General features: G+C 32.3%; 5 protein-coding genes across 5 annotated transcripts; 2 read left to right on the top strand and 3 right to left on the bottom strand.

Annotated features, from left to right (window-relative positions):
- Positions 1-106: 106 nt before the first annotated feature.
- On the top strand, positions 107-652 carry K444DRAFT_616252 (uncharacterized protein). Its single transcript, XM_024880889.1, has 2 exons — positions 107-231; positions 286-652. The coding sequence occupies exon 2, from the start codon at positions 288-290 to the stop codon at positions 549-551; it is 264 nt and encodes an 87-aa protein (XP_024733324.1). The 5' UTR covers positions 107-231; positions 286-287; the 3' UTR covers positions 552-652.
- A 10,619-nt stretch (positions 653-11,271) lies between these two features.
- K444DRAFT_616253 (uncharacterized protein) lies at positions 11,272-13,147 on the bottom strand. The gene has a single exon (XM_024880890.1). The coding sequence runs from the start codon at positions 12,989-12,991 to the stop codon at positions 11,282-11,284; it is 1,710 nt and encodes a 569-aa protein (XP_024733325.1). The 5' UTR covers positions 12,992-13,147; the 3' UTR covers positions 11,272-11,281.
- Positions 13,148-14,081: 934 nt separating this feature from the next.
- On the bottom strand, positions 14,082-15,892 carry K444DRAFT_567024 (uncharacterized protein). The gene is made up of 7 exons (XM_024877150.1): positions 15,824-15,892; positions 15,158-15,773; positions 14,976-15,098; positions 14,795-14,913; positions 14,656-14,740; positions 14,402-14,608; positions 14,082-14,349 (listed from the first exon to the last, which is right to left on the bottom strand). Exons 2-7 carry the CDS (start codon positions 15,504-15,506, stop codon positions 14,276-14,278), a joined length of 957 nt encoding a protein of 318 aa, XP_024733326.1. The 5' UTR covers positions 15,507-15,773; positions 15,824-15,892; the 3' UTR covers positions 14,082-14,275.
- Positions 15,893-16,623: 731 nt separating this feature from the next.
- K444DRAFT_616255 (uncharacterized protein) lies at positions 16,624-17,427 on the top strand. The gene is made up of 3 exons (XM_024880891.1): positions 16,624-16,736; positions 16,793-17,054; positions 17,113-17,427. The coding sequence occupies exons 2-3, from the start codon at positions 16,991-16,993 to the stop codon at positions 17,220-17,222; spliced, it is 174 nt and encodes a 57-aa protein (XP_024733327.1). The 5' UTR covers positions 16,624-16,736; positions 16,793-16,990; the 3' UTR covers positions 17,223-17,427.
- Positions 17,428-17,850: 423 nt separating this feature from the next.
- On the bottom strand, positions 17,851-18,396 carry K444DRAFT_535899 (uncharacterized protein; the record flags this gene model as incomplete). The annotated part of the gene is made up of 2 exons (XM_024875331.1): positions 17,851-18,129; positions 18,187-18,396. Coding segments are annotated over 2 exons (489 nt in total), but the record flags the coding sequence as incomplete, so codon positions are not given.
- Positions 18,397-20,328: the final 1,932 nt, after the last annotated feature.

Consider the following 20,328-nt stretch of genomic DNA (forward strand, 5'->3'; position numbering starts at 1 on the left):
GTGAATCGTGCACTTTTTAATAGAGCTCAGTGTGTATAAATACCGTGCTCGTTTTCTTTTCTTTTCTTTCTTTTCTTCCTTCTAGCAGATCTCATTCGAGATATTATTTCTCTACACTCTTCTAAGCAATCATTTCTATGCTCGAGTTCTGTAATACGCGACAGACATATCTCGATTTTGAGACTTGGTGTCTGGTTAGATAAAAGGGGTTGAAATTTATTCAGTCTATCTGTCCGTACTTCCTCCTTTCTATTTAAATACATTATAAAGTTAATATCTTATTAGTCATGGCTCGCTTCTTCTATATCTTGGCAATAGCTGGTGTTGTAGCTGCCCAGACAGGCTGCAATATAAATGTTCTCAACGTGAACAACGCAGTTATAGGCAACGGATGTGTTCCACCTGGTTCGCAAGGAAACATACCTTATATGGGCGGAACTGCGTCATCGATTGACGTTGCGACCACTTCGTCTTGCGGCGTTAGCCCAATTCAAGGCCGTCAGCTACGTCCTGGTCTTAGCTTGCAGGTGTCAGGGCGAGCATCTTGCTAATAAGATTGAAAGCTCTTTCCCAATCCAGAGGGATATGATGGTTGATTAAGGTAGAATGCGATTCCGAGCTTGGAAAGGATATTTAAGGAATCAAATCTAAGGGGTAGTCTTGAAAATATAACATTCCGTATGGACTTTAAACCTCAAAGTGAAACTATTCATAGAAATAGAGTGAATCTGGTTAAAAAGGAAAGACAACTGATTTTTTTCCACGCCCAATTTGAACAAGCTCGACTCAATTCACGCGCACACAAGCAAAGCAGAGCCTAGCCCCACTATTGTGTACTTTCCATTCATTCATTCACCAACTACACACACAATAACAACAACCTCCCAAATCACAACGAATAAGACGTAACAAGGAAAAGCTGCTGAAAACCACTACGAATACACGCCCCCTCCCCACTACTCCCTATCCCATACTATCCCCTGCAAAGTGGACAACCAGACCGCTATGATTGATGGAATGATCCATGCATTATCACGAAACACCGATCTGTCTAACTTTCCTATCCCTGTTTCTCTCATTCCTCCCCTTCCACCACCAAGGTTCTTCCTCATATTTGTCCCTATCGAAGATTGAAGTGCGATTAGCGGCGAGGCATATAAGAAGCCTTCTTCTGAGCTGGTGGCCCATCAACGTACTTCCCAACATCAGTAGCATCATGGAACGTCCTGGCACCACCTCTAGCAGCAGAGTCGTAGACCGAGCACCAGCAACACTATCGATCCTCGCCTCAAGCTGTCTGAATTGACCCTAAACAAAAGCGCTCTGAGCGAATCGTGCACGGAGGAAGCATTGTACATCGCAATCAAAATCTAGGAACCCCCTGCTGGAGGCACAGCGAAAAGAAGGAGACTGCCCAGAGAAAACTCTCGAGAATGGCAATAAGACCCATGGAGGCGTCATAGCATTCCTTGACGAACTTGCCAATGGTGTCAGCGATCGCGTTGGGCTTGTATGTAGGTTGACAGAGGTAGAGGCACCTGCGACGGGGGCGGCAGGTTGCGTGTATTGGGTTGGATAGTGGGAATGAGGTTTGTGCTGGTGTAGGTCACGGCGTGGAAGACGGAGTAGATGCCAAAAGGGAGCATAGCAAGTGGGTTAGGGGGAGAAGAACCAGACAAGTGCCATTGCTGTTGGTCAGACTACCACAGCTGATGCTGTGGGAGGGGCACAGAAGAACTGACCTAGGTACTGAACGTTCTCATCAACTGCAAGAGCGAGGACACCTCCTGGTGCTCTGCTGCCAGCTCGTGAACGAGCACGGGATGCCTTGTAGACCACCATACTGAGGCCATTAGCGGGCTAGTCGACAAAACCGAGAAGCGAAAAGTGATTTTCTGATTTTTTGATTTTCGCGCCCGCACCCCGCCCCCCCCCCCATACCTCACTAAAAAAAAAAAGTACAGCATACACGCCTTATTCTCGACTACTCCTAGCCCCCCCTTAGCTTGCATAGTCCGTAAGGCAAATCCCATAGATTACGAGACACATCTCTATCTCCCTCACTCTCTATATCCTCCGTACTACCTATATTACTCGAATTATCTATATCTTCTTTATCCCCTTCTCCTCTAGTATCTTTACCCTCCTCTACTATAACCTTCTTCCCTATTACCTTCTGACCTTATATCTGTCTTTATACTTGCTTTCTATATCTTATAAGCGGTCGAGGCTTTAGTATAAAGGGTTTTATAGATATAGAGCAAGGCTTTCCAGACTTAATAGAATTAGTATTAAGTTAATAGAAAGTATAGACTTTACTATTATTATTATATCTATAATTTATATAAGTGCTATTGAATTTGCCTTTTATAACTATATAGTATTTAAAAGGGCCTCTCGGTCTCTTCTTATTACTATAAGTAATATAAGTTTAAAAGAATTCGGTTCTATAAGTATATACTAAGCTTGCCTCTAGATTTGCCTTGCTTTTCTCTAATTCCTTTAGCTTCCTGCCCTAATATAGCTCTATTTCTCTAACTTTAGCCTTATTATTAATTTGCTTTACTACCTTAGTAGTATTATTAGATAATATAAGAAGATTAAAGTATTATTACGGAAGAGGAAAAGAAGAAAGAGGAAGTTATATATAAGAAGGAAGTTAAGAAATAGAGGGATTTATTAGTTAAATATATTAATAAGAAAGAATATTATAAACTAAATCTAGATTATTAGAAAATATATTATAAATATTATCTTTTTATTTATTTATAGCTTTATTTTTTTTATTACTACTTTTGCTTTTACTAGAGCTATTACTTAAAGCTATATTTAATATATCTTTAATAAAGAAAAGCTTTAATAATAGTATTATATATCGGAATTAAAGTTATTTTTAGAAGGAGATTAAGGTTAAGGCTAAGATTAAAGCTAGTATAATTATATCTTTATTATTTATTTTTGGGATATAAAAATATATATTTAATATAATTATTTAAACCCGAATAAATTTATAATAAATAATACCTAAAAATAAAAATATTAATATTTAATAGCCCTAAATTAAGTATATTTAAATATTAAAAAATTATAATTTTAGGTACTATAATTATAAAAATAAAGATATAAATATTCTTTCTTTTACTAACTTATAAAAGCTAAGATATACTAATAATAATTAAACTATATTTAACCTATATAATTAGCTAATTTACTTTACTAATTATAAATAATTTAAGGTAATTTAAATTTCCTTAAATCTTTATATATAGCTTATTATATAAACTTCTATATTTCTATATTTAGTAATATTATAATTATAATTTTTAAATAAGAAGAATTCCTTTATTCTAATATATATAATTATATTTATTTCTTATTTTTTTTTAAATATATAGTTATTAAATTAGAGAAGCTTAAGAATTCTAAATAATACTTTTTCCTAAGAAATATATATCCTTAATAAATAATAAAAGTAAATATGAAATTATATAATAATATAACTATCTTATACTAGTACTTTTATTTTCTATAAAACTATAATTCTATTCTATCTTTACTTTAAAACCTTTATTCTTCTTCTATATATTTTCGATTTTACTATTAATATTAAGAGCTTCTATTCTTTACTAATACCTTCTCTATTAATACCTTTATTAATACCTCTATTAATACTAAAAGCTAGTATCTAACTACTTTATAACCTTTCTTTTCTTCTCTAAATCCCTTCTCTAAATTCCTTTTCTAAATTCCTTTTCTAAACTTCTCTTTTTTTAATACTTCTACTATTAATACTAAGAGCTAGTATCTAATTATCTTATAACCTTCCTCTTTTTCTCTAAACTCTTCTTCGAACTCCTTTTTCTTTAATACTTCTACTAATAATACTAAAGCTAGTATCTAATTACTATTTCCGGATTACTTTTATCTAGAACTCCTATATTATAAGTCTTTAACTTACTTATTTCTTAGAAAGCTAAATTTTAGATTTCTTTTTCCTTTCTTTAATATTTTCTTCTCTTCTTTTCTAATATCTCTTATATCTTTAGGCTCTTTAGAAGTATTTTCTCTCGAACTTCTAAAAAAGAAACTAATTTCTATTTAAATCTCTTTAAACTTTAATATCTTTATCTTTTTTCTAATATCTCTTATACTTTCGGGCCCTTTAGAAATACTTTTTCTCGAACTTCTAAAAAAGAAGCTAACTTCTATTTAGATTCCTCTGAATTTTAATATTTCCTCTCCTTTTTTAATATTTATAAAAGCCTTTAGGCTATTACTAAGTACTTCTATTCTTTATCTTAAAATATATACTAACTTATTCTTATAGAAAATAGCCTTTCTTCCTCTAATCTTAATTTTTTTAATATATACTTCTTGCTTTTAGGCTATTTAGATATCTTTCCGTTTATTTTTATAGAATATATACTAATTTATTTTTTAGTTTTTCTTGCTTTATTTTTTCTTTAATATTACTATATATATATCTAGTTAGTACTAGTTCTTATAACTTATAGTTAGGCTTTTTATTTATTAAATATCCGGGTATTTTATTTTACTTTTATTTTATATATTTTATTTTATATATTTTACTTTTCTTTTATTATAAATTAGAACTCAAATAATATTTACTTTAAGTACTTATATTCTCGGATATATAAGACTTCTATAGATCTTTTGAGATTATAAACTAGCCTATTTTAGTTCGGGAAAACTTTCTCGAGAATATTCTAGAAGTTATAATATTTACTATAATTTTTCCTAAAAATTAATATAATATAAGTAATTCTCGTCTATTTTCTTTTTATAGAGCAAATTACTACCCTAAATTTATATAAAAGTTCTAATTATTTCTCGAGTTAAAATATAAGCACTTCTTATTTCTATTAAATTAGATATAAAGAATAATAAATGCCTTTAGGCTAGACTATAGTATTAGTTAAGTACTAAAACTTTCTATATCTTACGAGATATTACTTATAGCTCGAGATATATTATATTTAATAGGGCTTCTATATCTAATTACTTTATATTATAATAAAATATCTTAGTATTATAATTAGAGAAATTTTATTTTATAATTTTATTTACTACTTATAGATTTTCTAGTTAATAAGTTTTAGTTAATAGCTAAGAAACTTATTAGTTACTTTATCTAAAGTCTTTAAAAGCAGGAAGTTACTCTAATAAAAACTTAGTATTAAAAATAGATTTAACTAATTAATTTAAATAAAAAATTTATAGTAAAAATCTCTATATATAAGTAATTTTATATAATAAACTCAAGTTCTTATTTCTAATTATATAAGTTATAATATATAATAAACTCAAAATTTTCTGGCCTATTAAAGTTTAAGTTATTTTTAGAAGAATTAGTAAGCTTTTCTAAATAGATTTATTAAGGCCTTAGTTTTTAAAAATATTAATCTAGCCTTCTTACTTTTTTTTTAAGTAATAGTTTGGCTCTCAGAAATTATATATAAATATTAGAATAAATAAAAAAATATATTATATATACTTTCTAGATAAATTAGAATAGAATTTATAGAATTCCTATAATAATATTAATTTTATAGTACTAGCTAGTAAAGACTTTAATAACCTTAATAAGATTTAAATTATAAGCCTGGCCTTTAGGTTTCCCGCTTAACTTAAAAGTTAAGTAATTTATAATAGATTACCTATTATAAAATATATTATACTTTTTTCCTAAAAAGTACCAGATATTAGTAATAGTTCGGAAGCCTTAAAGCCCTTAAGATTCTTTATAAGTTTCGGGCTTTAAGGCTTTTCTATAGCTAGCTAATTATATAAAGTTATATGACTATATAGGTCCGGTATTAATATAAAATAATTAGTAACTTTATATATAAATATAATATAGTTTTTAGTATAGCTAGTCTAATATATTATATATTTATATATAAATACCTATAATTTCATTATTATAATATAATATATCCTTAATATATTTTTAATATAAAGATCCCTTTATAATTCTAGACTTTTAGAAGCCTTCTCTATATTAAAGGCAAAATATATAATATAATTTAGGTATTAAACTTAAAAAGTAAAGAATTATAAAGGCTCTAATAATTATAAGACTTTATAAACTTAAGTAAATTTAAATATTATAAAAGTATTAAATTTAGTAGCCTAACTTTTAAATTAGATAAGAACTAATTAAAAAATATTACTTTAAAGTATTAATTATAAATTCTAAATATATTATAAAAAAGAAACTATAATAAAACAAAAACTCATATAAAGTATATTAGAGTATAAAACGTGACTTAATAGTAAAATAATAAATTAAAAATATAAATAATAAAATATAAATAGTATATAGTATATAAAAGCTTAATTAATTAAATACTTATAAGGGATTATTCTCTAGAACTATAGAAAAACTAGCTTTCTTATATAATTTCTATAAGTTTATATATAAAAGACTATAGCCTTTATTATATAATCTAAATCTTAAAACTATTAAAATAATATAATTTTTAGAGAATATAGCCTACTATATTATAATATATATATTTGTAAAGAAATAAGACCTAAAATAGTACTAAGTTAATTATAAGATATAAGAAAAAATATATTAGATATTAGGCCTATTTTTTCTTAATTACCTTAACCTTAGTAAATATTTATATATAATTTATTAAACCTTATATAATAGATTTATTTAGGGAAAGTAAAATTAATTAGTCTAGGGAATTTAATAATAATAATTAGACTTTTATCTAGTATAATAGGTAAAGTACTAGTAATAGCCCGAGTATTTTAGGTTTTACTTATAAAGCTAAAAATATTATATTTATTAATTCTCTATATTTAATTAAAAAAAAGGTAATATATTTATATCTTTAATATACTAGTTATTATAAAATAATATTTATATAGTTTATAAGATTAATTATAGTTTCTTTTATTAGAGGAAAAAATAGTAAAATTAAAGAAAAATCTAATAGCCTATTACTATTATTATTATTAATAGCTTTAATATTATTATTATTACTATTAGAATTATCTTTAGTAATACTTTCTATAGTACTTTCCGTATTATTTTATAGCTTCTAGAAATTAGTAAATAAAGAGGAATTCTAGTATATATAAGTTAATTAAACCTAAAAACAAAAAAGAATTTATAGAAGAAATAAAAAGTAAGAGCCAGAATTAAAAAAGAGAATTATATATATATCTTTATTTACCTACCGGTTTATTAGATTTCTTCTTACTTTTAAAGTTTTATATCTATACTAGTAAATAATACTTTTCTGGGCTCTCTAGGCCTTTTTAGTCTATTATTTAATTTCCTTAAATTATTATATCTTCTAAATATTATCTAGTTCTTTATAAGTAATTTTAAGATAAAGATTTTTATATAAAGTTTTATTCTAATATAAAATAAGGAAAATTATTCAGATATTTTTAGGGCCCAGATATATATTATAGCAGAAAAGATTAAAGATAGTTTAAATAGAACCTAGTAAGACTATAAGTTCCTAAGCTTTTTTATTATTAGAACTAGTATAAAATACTAGTTTATTTATATTATTAATAAATTAATAATAGTAAATAGGTCTACTAATATAGAAAAAGAAGTAAGGAAATAGCTATTAAGAAACTATATTAGAAAAAATAAAAAAAACTCGATTATTTATTTCAAATTAAAAGTTACTTATTAAAAAATATCTATTAGAATTTATATAAAGAATCTAGTAAAAAAAATAGAAGAAAACTTACTATTAATTTCTTTAGAAAGCTAAATAGTTCTTTACTTAGCTTTCTAATTCTTTATATTATTAAATACTTACTTATAAAGAACTAGTTATAAAATTATAGTCTATAATTTTATAAGACTAAATCCGGCTATATTTTAATTTATAAGATCTTAAAGGGCCTTAGGTAGCCTATTACTAGTATAAGAAGCTATAGCCTAAATAGTAGCCTAAATAATACTTGTATTTATAGCCTATTAAGCTTATATAATAATATAAGTATTACTAGAAAAGTAGTTAGGTTAAGTAATATAGCTTATAGTAAAAGGAAATATAAAAGAAAATAGTTATAGGGCTATTAGAATAAGAGAAGCCTAAAATAAAGCAGAAATAATACCTGGTAGCTATATAGTAATAATAACTAGAGAAATAAATATAATAGATATTCCTAAAAAAAAAGATATAAGATAAGAATACTAAGAAAAGCTAGGGATCTAAAGTATTTCAGGTATAAAAAAAAAGGCAAATACGAACGGAATTCTAGAGCTATAAGATTTAAGTTTACTAGTATTATTATTTTAGATAAGTAAAGTAATAGCCTCTATATTATATTTATTATTAGTAAATTAATAGAACTCGTAATATTAGATATTATTATACTAGTATTTGGCTATAAGATATATAATATTAGAGCAGGTTTTAAGAAATAGTAATACTATTTTAAAAAATAAGAATTTAAGAATATAGAATATTTATATAATAAAAGAACTTAATAATTTTATTAGTATTACTTTTAAAAGTAAGAAAAAGGTTTTAAAAATAATATATTTAATAATAAATAATACTTATTTTAATATATCTAGTTATTTTATAATTAGTTTATTTAATTATTCTATATTATTAGAAGTATTACTAATAAAGGGCTATTTCTAAATAAAGTTCTGGATTATTAAAAACTATATAAGTATTTTTCTAGCCTATATATTACTTATATATTTTATATTTATTAGAATAACTTACTTAAGAATTCTATTTTATATAATAGTAATATTATATTTACTAGTTAGCTTCTCGAACTCTTTTAATATTAGTAGTTATTCTAAGGCTATATATATTCGAACTATATATTAGAGCTAGTAATAAGCTTAAATATATAATTAGTTACTATTTCTATTAGTATTTCTTATATAAATATTAGCTATATTTATATTATAAAATATAAGCTTCTAATAATATTACTTTAGTATTTCTTTTAATAGAAACTTATTAATATCTATATTAGTATATAAGTAAACTATTTATATAAAGCTATATAAGGTTATATTACTTATTCTAAACTAAATAATTATTAAGAATTATATTATAAAGCTTTATATCTATAGGGTAATCCTAATATTATATCTTGCCTAGAGGCCTTATATATAGTCTAAATGGCTTACTAGCTACTATATTAGATCTAGATCTATTTTTTCTAATTCTATAAATATTTTATAAATTTATAAACTTATATATCTTATTTTAGATCTATTATATATAAAGTACTAGTAAAGTAATCTAGTTTTATAAGTATTAGTAATTATAACTCCCGGTATAGACTAGTTCCTAAAAGTAGTTCTATATATACTAATTAGAATTAGTTATATAATCCGGTATTATAATACTAAATCTAATAGCCTTAATAAAAAAGTAATATAATTATTAGTACTTAATACTTTCTTCTAATAATAGAAAAAATAAGAGACAGATATAAAAAAATAGAATTACTTATATATTACCGGTATAGCTAGCTTTTCTAAAGCTCTTATTACTAGAATTTAACTCGCTAATTCTTAGTACTTTTCCTAGAAATAAAGTAGTTCTTTATATATATAACTAATAAATTAGCTATTTATAAGAATATAAAGTATATTTTAGTAATAAGAGAAAGTTTAAAGCCTTAATTAGCCCTAAAAAAGTAAGAATAATAGTTTATTTAAGTATAAATCTAAAGATATTACTATATAACTAAATAGATAATCTAATTAGAGATTCTAATATATATTTAGATAATATTATATAAATAAGTATTAATATAAGTATATATCTCGATCCCAAATAATAATAGTTTATTATATCTATTAATTAACTAAATCTAGTTTAGCCCAGATATAATATATTTTCCTTTTTTAAATTATATTCGTTATATTTATAGTATAATTACCTCGGAATTAAGAAATTATAATATTATATATAAGCTCTCCCTATAGATAATAAAATATATTAGTAAATAAGGCTCTAATCTTTTAAGCTAGAATAAAACTATAAAGTATAAAAAGGCTAACCGGATTACTAATAAACCTTATTAACGGAAATATATATATAAATACCGCTATTTATAACCTATAACTCGCCTATTATTTAGCTTACTTTATAGTATTATAAATAGTTATTTGTCTGCTACTTATCTATTTATTATAGTTATATAGTAAATAAGACTAAGCTTCTTATATATATAGATAACTCTAGTAATTAAAGCTATATAGCTATAATTCTTAAGATCCTTAAGTATTTTCTTATTTATATCTCCCAGATAATATAGAATTATAATTTATATATAAAGAAAAGATATATCTATTATTTAAATATATACTTAAATATTTCATTCTCGTAGTTAGTATTTAATTATATAGGCATTAATATTAATTTTCTATAAATCTTTTAATCTTATTATAATTATTTTATAGGAAATATTTATATAAGCCTATTTAATAATAGTATTATAATATAGTAAAAGATTTATAGAGTATTATAGTATTTTAATATAATTAAATAAGGTATTAATAGTATTAATATATTATAAGTTCAGGCTATATATTACTATTATAAAGCACTTCTAGTAATATAAATACTAAATTACTAGAGTAATAGTGAGGCGTACTCTAAAAATAGAGGGGCAGGTACGTACGGTTGTTAGAAATCAGAAAATCAAATCTCGCTTCTCGGTTTTGTCGACTAGCTAGCTGTGGGCCTCAGTACACCATCCCATAGATTACCGCTGCCGAGATGGAGGCAGCGCGATAGGAGAACTGAGCCCATCCCGAGTAGAAGTCGAATATGACATACGAGAAGGAATATCGGAAGACGGAAAAATTGAATGTCAAGTGCCTGTGTAGAGTATGCGGTTGGCCGTCAGGTTTGTTTTGTTTTTCTTACTTTAGTAAAATTGTTTGCACTATTTCATTTTGTTTCACTTTTCGTGCCTTATTAATTTTATTTTATATATATAGTTTAGACCGGATTAGCCCCTCGTATTTATAACAATTAAATCCTTTGTATTGCAGTAAATATAGTTGCGTGTAATATAATTCAAATATATATTAAGAAGAGAGATATAGCACAAATGGCCAGAGGCCCAGAGCTTAAATATAATAATGCTGGTCACGTAATACTAAATCACGTGACCGGCCTATAGTTTCTATATAATACTAAATTTATTAAATTTATTTAAAACTAGTAATAAGCTAATATCTTATAAAAGAATTAACTAAACTAATATTTAAGAAATGCTAGAAATTATATTAAATAACTAAGGGCAATGAAGAAATACGAGACCATGGCCATTGGCCATGGGTTTCGAGGGCATTATAGAGAGCTATAGAGAACTCAATACTAGCCTCCGCAAACACCTGTAGAAAAGTATCTATAAAATTCTGTACATCTTCCGGATAATTATCCACTGTTAAACCATACTGAGTACCTCCACCAAAGAAGCAGGAAAATAAAGGAGACGTTATTCTGACTGCTTTGAGGTCAGATAAAACCGTGCAGCATCCAATATGAAGGTATCGCATAGTTTTTGTTAGAAACTCAAGCGGATTAGAGCCATCAGAGAAGTCAGGATAGAATTCCTCCCATTCGGAAACACCCCAATAGTCAACCAAATGGAGGCTGACTAGAAAAGGTGGGAGAAGGGACTCGATATCCAGTGCGGAGGGGCTGGTTTTGCCAAACAGCCAGAGGGTTTCGGTTGTAAGGTGATTCAACGCTTTCATCCGACCTAGAGCTGGAGATAAGAGGGACGGAAAGTTGGACCGTTGCCATGAACTTCCTGGTGTCGTGGTCAGGTGTAGAACTTCGAGGGTCTGTTCCAGTCTAGAGAGTCCTTTGCAAATATCCCTATCCGTTGGCCAATGTCTGCCCGGCCATGTATCGTTTGATCCATCATCCCATTCAGCATACAACTGTCTGAGATTGGGAAATACGGACCCAATAACGGGTAAGCTAGACTGTGGATGCCAGGCCCGACGAAGAATCAACTCTTTTGCATTTCCATTGACCAACCCCGGTTTTAGTTCTTCTGACCTGGTGTTATTGGAAAACATTAATCTCCAGTGGTTGATTCCCTTAATTTCGATACGTTCGAGATATGGACAGGACCGAGTGATCAGCTCAAGAACGGAGGTAGGGTAATAGATTTGCGTGTTTTTCTCGTAGTGAGGCTCGAGTGTAATCGTTCGGAGTGATTGGAGGATGTGCAGTAATATCGGTGGAAGATCGACAATATTTGCCGACTCATATCTCCCATACATCCATGTCTCGGGAGCTAGTAGTCTTCCAATGCTGAGAAGTTCCGGACATTGAGGTATCCGTCCTCTCTGAAGAACTCCATCCGAGACCGATCCAAGGAGGGTGAAAAGAGCTTTAAGCTGGGAAGCCATTCCTAGAATAGCTCCAAGGATTTGAAAAGCCCGAAAGGTCCGAGGATTGTTGGGATCAAGATTCAAACGACGAACAATAAATACGTCTTCCGCAGAAGCTGGTGGCCAATCGTTTCCACTCCAACACTGGGAGATTACCCGTTCCATCTCCTCGTCCTCAGTCGGTTCGTCTACTTGCAATAGCGGTCCCAGGCCAGATAGAACGCCCACCCACGCCAAAGAGGACACCAGCGGTCGTAGATGTCGTGCGCTTAATAGGGTACGGAAAAAGCAAAGTAGCTCCCTTCGACTTTTCAAGACCATGACCTTGTAGAGGAAGCTTGTGACTATGGCGTTAAAATGGCGAGAAACTTGACAGATGTTGCAAAGGACAGTCCGCGACTCGACCAAGGAACGATCGAGTTGCGGTGTCCCGGCCCATGACTCAAGGGTGGTGGCCCTACCGGTTGGCAGTAGACAGTCGATACTTCTGAGCAGCAGTTCCCGAGGAAGTAGAAGGGGATTTGCAAAAGCTGGAGTTAGGCAAGTGGATCCAACCGAACCGCCAGTAGTACTGCCTTGGATCGACATGTTGAATGTGCTTCGAGTCCAACAGTCAAAGTGGTGGTTAACGTCGCTTTGCTGGGGTGTTGATTGTAAAGAGATCTAGCCTCTGAAGATGTAATATCGCCCAACAATGGAGAACTCAAGGGAACAGGCAAGAATTAGGGGGGAAAGTAAAACGACCCCACCCCGGGTGTCGATTAGGGGTGTCGATGGCAGAATTTTTTTTTGGCTTAGCGCTTGGCATTTCCCGAGTTTATTACTAAGGAACCGATGCAGCCCTAGAATCGCACACGCCCCCCCAAGGCACTCCCCAATCCCCGCGGGTATTAGATAGAAATATTAATAGATTTTAGAGTTTTAATAATATATAAATAATTACTTGTATAAGTTTATATATAAGAGCTCTAGTTTTGGGGCTTGGGATAAGCGAGGCGATTATTGCGCATGAGGAAAATAAGTTCCAGGTGCTTAATCGCTAAATTTTCAGGCTCTCTTAACGAGCCTACCGACAGAAGTCCGTGTTTTTAGGGCATTTCGCTAAGAAACGAACCCCATTACTATTTTGGACACTTTTGTTTTATATTTAGAATTGGGTTTGAAGGCTCTCTAAACTCAACCCGGCTTCTTTTATCGCGCGTGCTTGAATTCTATATAGTTCTAATCTATAGTTGCTGAGAAAATGTGAAGTGAAGTGGGCGATTTGAGTTTTGCGACACCTGAAAACATCGCTAAAAACACGGACTTCTGTCGGTAGGCTCGTAAGATCGGTGCCTCTAATCGACACCCAAAATCGACACCCTTAATGGACAATTAACACCCCTAATTAACACTAATTAGTACCCGGCAAGATATCGCTGTATATTTTTCTGTTTTGCTAGAGGTTAAGAGAAATTAAGTATTGCCATATGCATTATAACCAAATCCGTCTGGAAACAATAATAATAATATGCGCATTCCAGTACATTAAAGCAATGCGCACTGGGTGCCAATATATATTAATTTGCATACAGTGGTGTGTACAAAGTAACGTATACGGGCACGTACCACCGCTTGCTGATTTCGGTTAGTGTGGCCCCAATCGACACCCCTAATCGACACCGGGGGGGGGGGGGGGGTTCGTTTTACTTTTTCCCTCCAGCTGCGGCTAGTACTAAGAACTTCTAGATCTTATTCTTACTCGGTGATTTGGCAGCTTGTGACTTGCTCTTTTGCGAATCCTATATTTACATGCTCTACCATAAAATGTCCACTGATACCGATTATCAAGGGATTGCATTCATGTTCAGCTCGGAGTACTCTTCATGCTACCTACTCATGTATTTTGGCACTATGGTCTTCGCTGGCTCCAAGCACCGAACCTTTTCCGTCTGGAAATGCTGAGCCTAGTCATTGACTTAGCACATGGTACAGAAAAAAGTCATTCCAGCTACCTACCATAAATTGGATGTTGCAAGGACTTCATTTGCTCTTCAGGAATGCTCCTTTGCCCTGCCCATTCGAAGATACGACGCCAGTCTTTGCAGGTATGTTCATGCGAAAAGTCGGCACGTGGCATTGGCATGTCTTGAGACCATTCCAGCGTAAACAGCGAAACATCAGTATGGCACAAGATTGCCTGTCTAAGTACATCGATACAATGATCTTGTTGTGGTCAGCGGATGGTACGACACAAGTGGGAGGAAAGATACCAGTATGCAATCGGTTGAGTCGTTTGTCCTCGTCGGTGGCATTTGCATGATAATAATCCTGCCACGTATATTGACGAATACGTTTCTATGATGTTTGTTGAGTAAGAATAGCATGGACAAGTTTCATCGGATTTCTTACTAGGCAGTGTAGCTCATGATAGACGCCAAGGCCACCCACGTACATATCAGTGCCCGGGACCCCAATTGAGTCTGCATGAATTCTGTCTAGGTCTGACTTCGAAACTTCGATATTCATATCTATATTATTAGCAATGGCTCCTTTATTTCCTGGGGCGGAATGTTTTTTAAGGTACTCGTACATTGCAAGAGTTCCGTCCAAGCTTCGTCTACCTCGGGACTAGGTTCGCCGTTGTAGGGACTATCAATCACCAGAGTAGCGTTGAAGCGGACGCACTCATAATTGACAACATCCTCAGCAGGAGCTACTCGAAGTGGTCAGAAGTGTCCATATTTCTTCAAGACAATGGAGCAATTATCTTACAGTAGACAAGATTCTTTTTGACGCTCTGTCGATCAATGAAGAGATCAACAAGAAGAAAAAACATTGCAGTATACAATATAATCAAGGTGCTTTGGATGAACAGAAAATGTCCACAACGACCGTGAAGAAAACCGAATTGCTTCCTGTTTCTAAGAGGTTGAAACTTCTCTAGAAGACTGTGTGAATCATCGTCGACATCATCTTGGAATGAGTCAAAAGAGTGGTCACGGTCTCCCATGATGCTGGGTGTATTTCTGTCGAAAGAACTACTCGAGAGGTCAGAAACGTGAAGTAACAGCTGTAAGAGTGGAAGAAAGCAATGAATTGAAGATTGCTTAGGTCCGCACATCCGAGTATCATTCCCCTCCTTCTCCCAAAGCCATAAACCCCGCAGTCAGATTCTCAAACAAGTCAAAGCTTGCGGCACAGATAGTCTCCTCGGCAATTCATTCAGTGTGGATACTCTCAGCCGGGTAGAGATAGTCTTATCAAAGAAGGTCATGACTTCTGTCAAACTTTTGACAAGCATGCGTAAACACTGGCCAGGTTTGTGCTTCGTTCTCCCGGAAGATTCTCACCCAGCCCTCCCAAGTGGAGAACCCTATATCCATGCTTGCTAGTATGCATTTAGTTGTCCCATTTGAATATGAACTTGGTACAACATACTCAGTGCTTACTTTCCTTAAGGCAAATATGCATTCGTGACATATGATTCTGATTTTCATCCTTGAGTCTAAAGTATTAAGGTCTTGAAGCATGCTTGTGGGGTCGATTACGTAGCTCTTTGGATTTTGGACATGGTTGGACACACTTAGTGCTTACTTTTCCAAAGGCAAGTACGGGTATTTGCGATACGTGATACTAGTCTTCATCTGCATAACTCAATAGGTGAGGTATGTAGCCATGCTCGTGGTAGTCAACAAGTTATCTCTGTAGAGCTTGCAATGAACACAGCATATCTAGTGGTTTATCCAAGGGCGTGTACCCTAGATCAGTAGAGGCACAGCGGGTGCTAGTGCCGTTAATCAAGCCCGTGTGATCTATCCCCTCGTCCGGTGAGACATTGCCAGCGCTAGCAGGAGGGTCTCGCTTAGAAAGAAAACTTGAAGGGTTCACTAGCCAACCGCCCACGCGCCTCCGGTTAGTCGTGATACACCGAAATCTGGGCCGAAAATTAAACCCCTCATTACTTTCTTTAACAGCCAGCACACTTAGGTTCCCTTAGAAAAATAACATTAATTGATGCGCAGTCCATAGGCTTGCCCTCGATAAAATTATAAAAACTTGATTGTCACTGCTATGGAAGTTAATATAAAAAACTTTGATTTTCGGCCCGATTTCGGTGTATCACGACTAACCGGAGGCGCGTACCGCCCAAACCCCCATCCACCCACCCCAAAAAAATCGATTTTTAATCATAACTTCATTATAATTACAAATCCTTTGATTTATTAGCATGACATAGTATTTTCGATATCCTGACAACTATATAATTATTTTAACCTTGTGGTGCGGCTAGAATCGCCCGTTAAAGTTGAATTTTTATTTTTTGATATGCGGCCGCATCCAATAATTTTTAGTAAGCAGGGCTCATACCAAAAAAAATAAATGCAGTTGGTTATTGAATACAATTAGTTATTTGTTTTATGCCCAAGCGAGATCCCCCTGCTAGCGCTGGCAATGTCTCACCGGACGAGGGGATAGAGGGGCCACCGCGAAACCTCCAAGTATTACAAACGTCAAAGGACCTCTCTTTCTCACACAAACCAAACACCATTCTCAACTTCAGCTACTCAGATTTACATTCAAATCAAATTACTTCCAAACTTCGAAATGCAGTTCTCCAAGATCGTCCTCGCTTTTGCCTTTGCTCTTGGCGTTATGAGTATGCCAACTGGTAAGAAACAAAACCATTACAATAAGTTTATCTACCATCTTAACAATATCACTTGTAGCTAATATCGAGGCTCTCGGTGTCCGTGAGCCGGAACCTCACTTAACTGATGCCAATGTCGTTCTTGGTTGCGAGCGTGATGCCGACGTTTACTATGACACCGGCTGTTGAATGAACGGATTTTGCTGAATGGAAGAGCTGCTATCTGATCTTCAAAGGCGTTTAGCATCTTCCAGCAAACGCGGTTCAAAGTCTGGTTCTTGTCCGGGATAGTTGTTTGAAATGGTTGTGGAAATTGTGGAAGCTGCTGAGGTTGGAGATGGGGAGATTTAGTCTAAAAAAAAGAATGCAAAGTACTCATTGCCTTTACCCGAAATTTCACATATGGGAAAATTTGCGTGAAATGAATTTATATGCAATTAACTGCTTCCGTTGATGGTGAGCTGCCACTGAGTTGTAGAGCTTCTGCGGTTTTCCAGAAGAGGGATTGCATTATGCTGTGTGAGAATATGAAAATTTATTCCTTTCAGTATTTCGACTGAGGCCTTGCTCTGAAAATCAACGCAAGAAGCAAAGAAAGCCGGCTTCGACTACTGTCTTTATGGCCAGTTCGAACCTTGTAGGGTATATAATACTAAGGTGGGGTAGAACAAAATTTACCCCTCTGGAATTTCACTTTTCAATGTTTCGAATCAGGTATAGGAGACTTATAATCAGATATTAGAAGCAAAAATCTCGATACATAATGAAAATAGGCCAAAATTTCTTTAAACTTTCCTTCAGAATTCCTTGAAGTCTACTATCTAGAAGATCTGGAGGTTGGATGGAACTTTGGTTCTTTGGCCAAAGCCCACTCCCGAATAGCATCGACATTTCGACACTTCTTCTGAATATTGAAGTTGGCATGAAACGCTTGCATCCTCTCATGCCATCTCACTGTCATGAAGCCAACATCTCCATGACACAAAATTGTTTGAACAAGGTAGCTGAAACAATGATCCGCGTAACCGCCTTCTGCAAATCCCTTGGTCACCACGGTTTCAATGGGACCGGCATAAAACTCCTGTCTTATAGCGTCCTAGAATGTAACTATATTAATTGTATTCTATGTTTACAAACAATGATGTGATCTTACCAAACAATGAAGTTGATGAAACACCTCCAACAGTACACCATAGCCTTCTTCACCTCCGTATAGATGAGCAGTTTGCTTGCTAGGTGAGACACGAGAGTATTCTTCTACGGTGATGGCTGTCATTTTGTCCATCCGTATGGATCTCCATATTTCATCTCTATCTGGATTATCCTGAGAGTAGATATCGAAGTTATTACCGCCCGTGTTCGACAAATAAGTTCCTAAGTTGAACGTTAGTCGCTGGCAATATGAGGAGAGTTGGGGAAATGCCTACGATCTTCATAAATAATTGGAGCTCCCAGCTCATTGCCTGAAGTTGTTAACGAAGAATATACAGCAAAGCAGAGCACCAACCAAAGCCTTCGTGATATGGGTCACGTAAAGGGTGATATATCGAGGTAGTGTACAGACTGGCGAAAAGGAGACACAAGAACTATGGAAGCAGTTGAATGAATAGTCTCGAGGATCGTGGCTGCAGGGCAAATACGCGCTTATCTTTCTCACTCTCACTGTTATCACCTTTCAGGTCTTCTTGTGAGAGAAGACGGTACTTAGAGAAGAAACGATGGTGCCTTGGGGCCATTATACAAGTTCTTCCAAAAAAGAAATAGAAAATCTAATGGGGAGTGTAAATAGCAGAGTTCCTGAGTAGAGAGAAACTCCTTTGCTTCAACACAACACGGAAGTGTCGGTGAGTTCATCAACCACCCTGGAGGTCTTGTGAGACATCATGAATGACGACCGCTAATACAGAGCAAATCCATAGATGCCTCAGTTGACTGGGAAATTATAATAACGAAATTGTGGCAATGATAGGCGTTTCTCCACCTTCGGCATTCATGCATCTACATGACGCCAAGATCGTCAGATGTCGTCAAGGAAGTCCTCGGGCATCCATACAGGTGGTACATTACAGGTTCTCTCGTATCTGCAGTCAGATCCTTACGACCAAGCCTACTTGGTATTAAACTAGCCATCGTACTAATTCTGGGAGCTCTAATGATTATCTCTACTAATACCAGGACCTTAATGGGCTAGGGGCACCCCGTTATGCGCCTCCGGTGTCGCGTGCGGAGCGTATGCGTATATCTTGAGCATGTGTATGTATTAAGGATATACTTTTTAAGCGATTATTGGAGGGTAAGAGAGGGACATGCTTCTTGCCCGCCTTTAGTACGCATGCTGAGGGCTAAAAAATACAGTCGGTCCGATCCAAAAGTAATAAAACGATTGCTCTTTTACGCCCATAATAACTTTTTAATTACAACCCTAATTAATTTATACTAAGTAATGCGATTATAGAATAAAACCAGGCGAAAAATACTTATTAATAATTGAGGTTTAAAATATATAAACCCTTTTTACTTTTTTGATTTTTTATTATATAAAACGCAAATATATTTGCTTACTAAGATTATATAAGCCCGTATTTCAAGAGAAAATCACGGCATCTTACTAGCCTTATTATTAATATAATAATAATTAAGCCTTATAAGCTTAAATAAATCTTTCTAAATACTAAATATAACTTTTTCTAATATTATATATATTATATATATAATAAGTATTATAATTTAGCTTTTAATCTTATTAGTTAATATAATTATCTAACTAATATTACTTATATTTTATTACTTTTTAATTATATAATAATATATATAATATAAATAATATAATTACTTTATTAAAAAAAATATACTTAAAATATATTAGAAATATTTAGAAAACTAAGCCTTTTATAAACTAATATATTATAAAGTATATATATTTCTTTATAGCCTTTTATATTCTAGTTTTCTTTTTCTTAGTTTTAAATTATCTTTATAAGAAATCTTTTATCTTGCTTTTCAAGCCCTAAATACTATACTTATAATAATAAGGCTTTAATTATATGGGTTTTAAGCTAACTTTTAGCTAAATTAAATTTATAAAAAAATAACTTATTATTTAATTACTTTTTTTTCTTTACTTTTATATATTATTTCATTTATTTATTACTTTTTTAAATATTATTATATAGCGTTTTTACTTCCTTATATATTAAATAACTTATTTAATACTTAATTCTTTTTAATATATATTTATTTAATAAAATATATAATTATAAAACCTTTATATAATTTTAATTAAATAAGCTTTAAA

Source organism: Hyaloscypha bicolor (genome assembly GCF_002865645.1).
Source record: "Hyaloscypha bicolor E unplaced genomic scaffold K444scaffold_118, whole genome shotgun sequence".
Classification (NCBI taxonomy): domain Eukaryota; kingdom Fungi; phylum Ascomycota; class Leotiomycetes; order Helotiales; family Hyaloscyphaceae; genus Hyaloscypha; species Hyaloscypha bicolor.

Excerpts from the sequence above, each read along its gene's own strand:
- K444DRAFT_616252 (XM_024880889.1), top strand. The coding sequence starts at position 288 with ATGGCTCGCTTCTTCTATATCTTGGCAATAGCTGGTGTTGTAGCTGCC.
- K444DRAFT_616253 (XM_024880890.1), bottom strand. The coding sequence starts at position 12,991 with ATGTCGATCCAAGGCAGTACTACTGGCGGTTCGGTTGGATCCACTTGC.
- K444DRAFT_567024 (XM_024877150.1), bottom strand. The coding sequence starts at position 15,506 with ATGTGCGGACCTAAGCAATCTTCAATTCATTGCTTTCTTCCACTCTTA. Across the intron at positions 15,099-15,157 it reads CAAAAAGAATCTTGTCTACT|CTCCTGCTGAGGATGTTGTC; the intron begins GTAAGATAATTG and ends CACTTCGAGTAG. Across the intron at positions 14,914-14,975 it reads TTGGACGGAACTCTTGCAAT|ATATGAATATCGAAGTTTCG; the intron begins GTACGAGTACCT and ends CTAATAATATAG.
- K444DRAFT_616255 (XM_024880891.1), top strand. The coding sequence starts at position 16,991 with ATGCAGTTCTCCAAGATCGTCCTCGCTTTTGCCTTTGCTCTTGGCGTT. Across the intron at positions 17,055-17,112 it reads CGTTATGAGTATGCCAACTG|CTAATATCGAGGCTCTCGGT; the intron begins GTAAGAAACAAA and ends TATCACTTGTAG.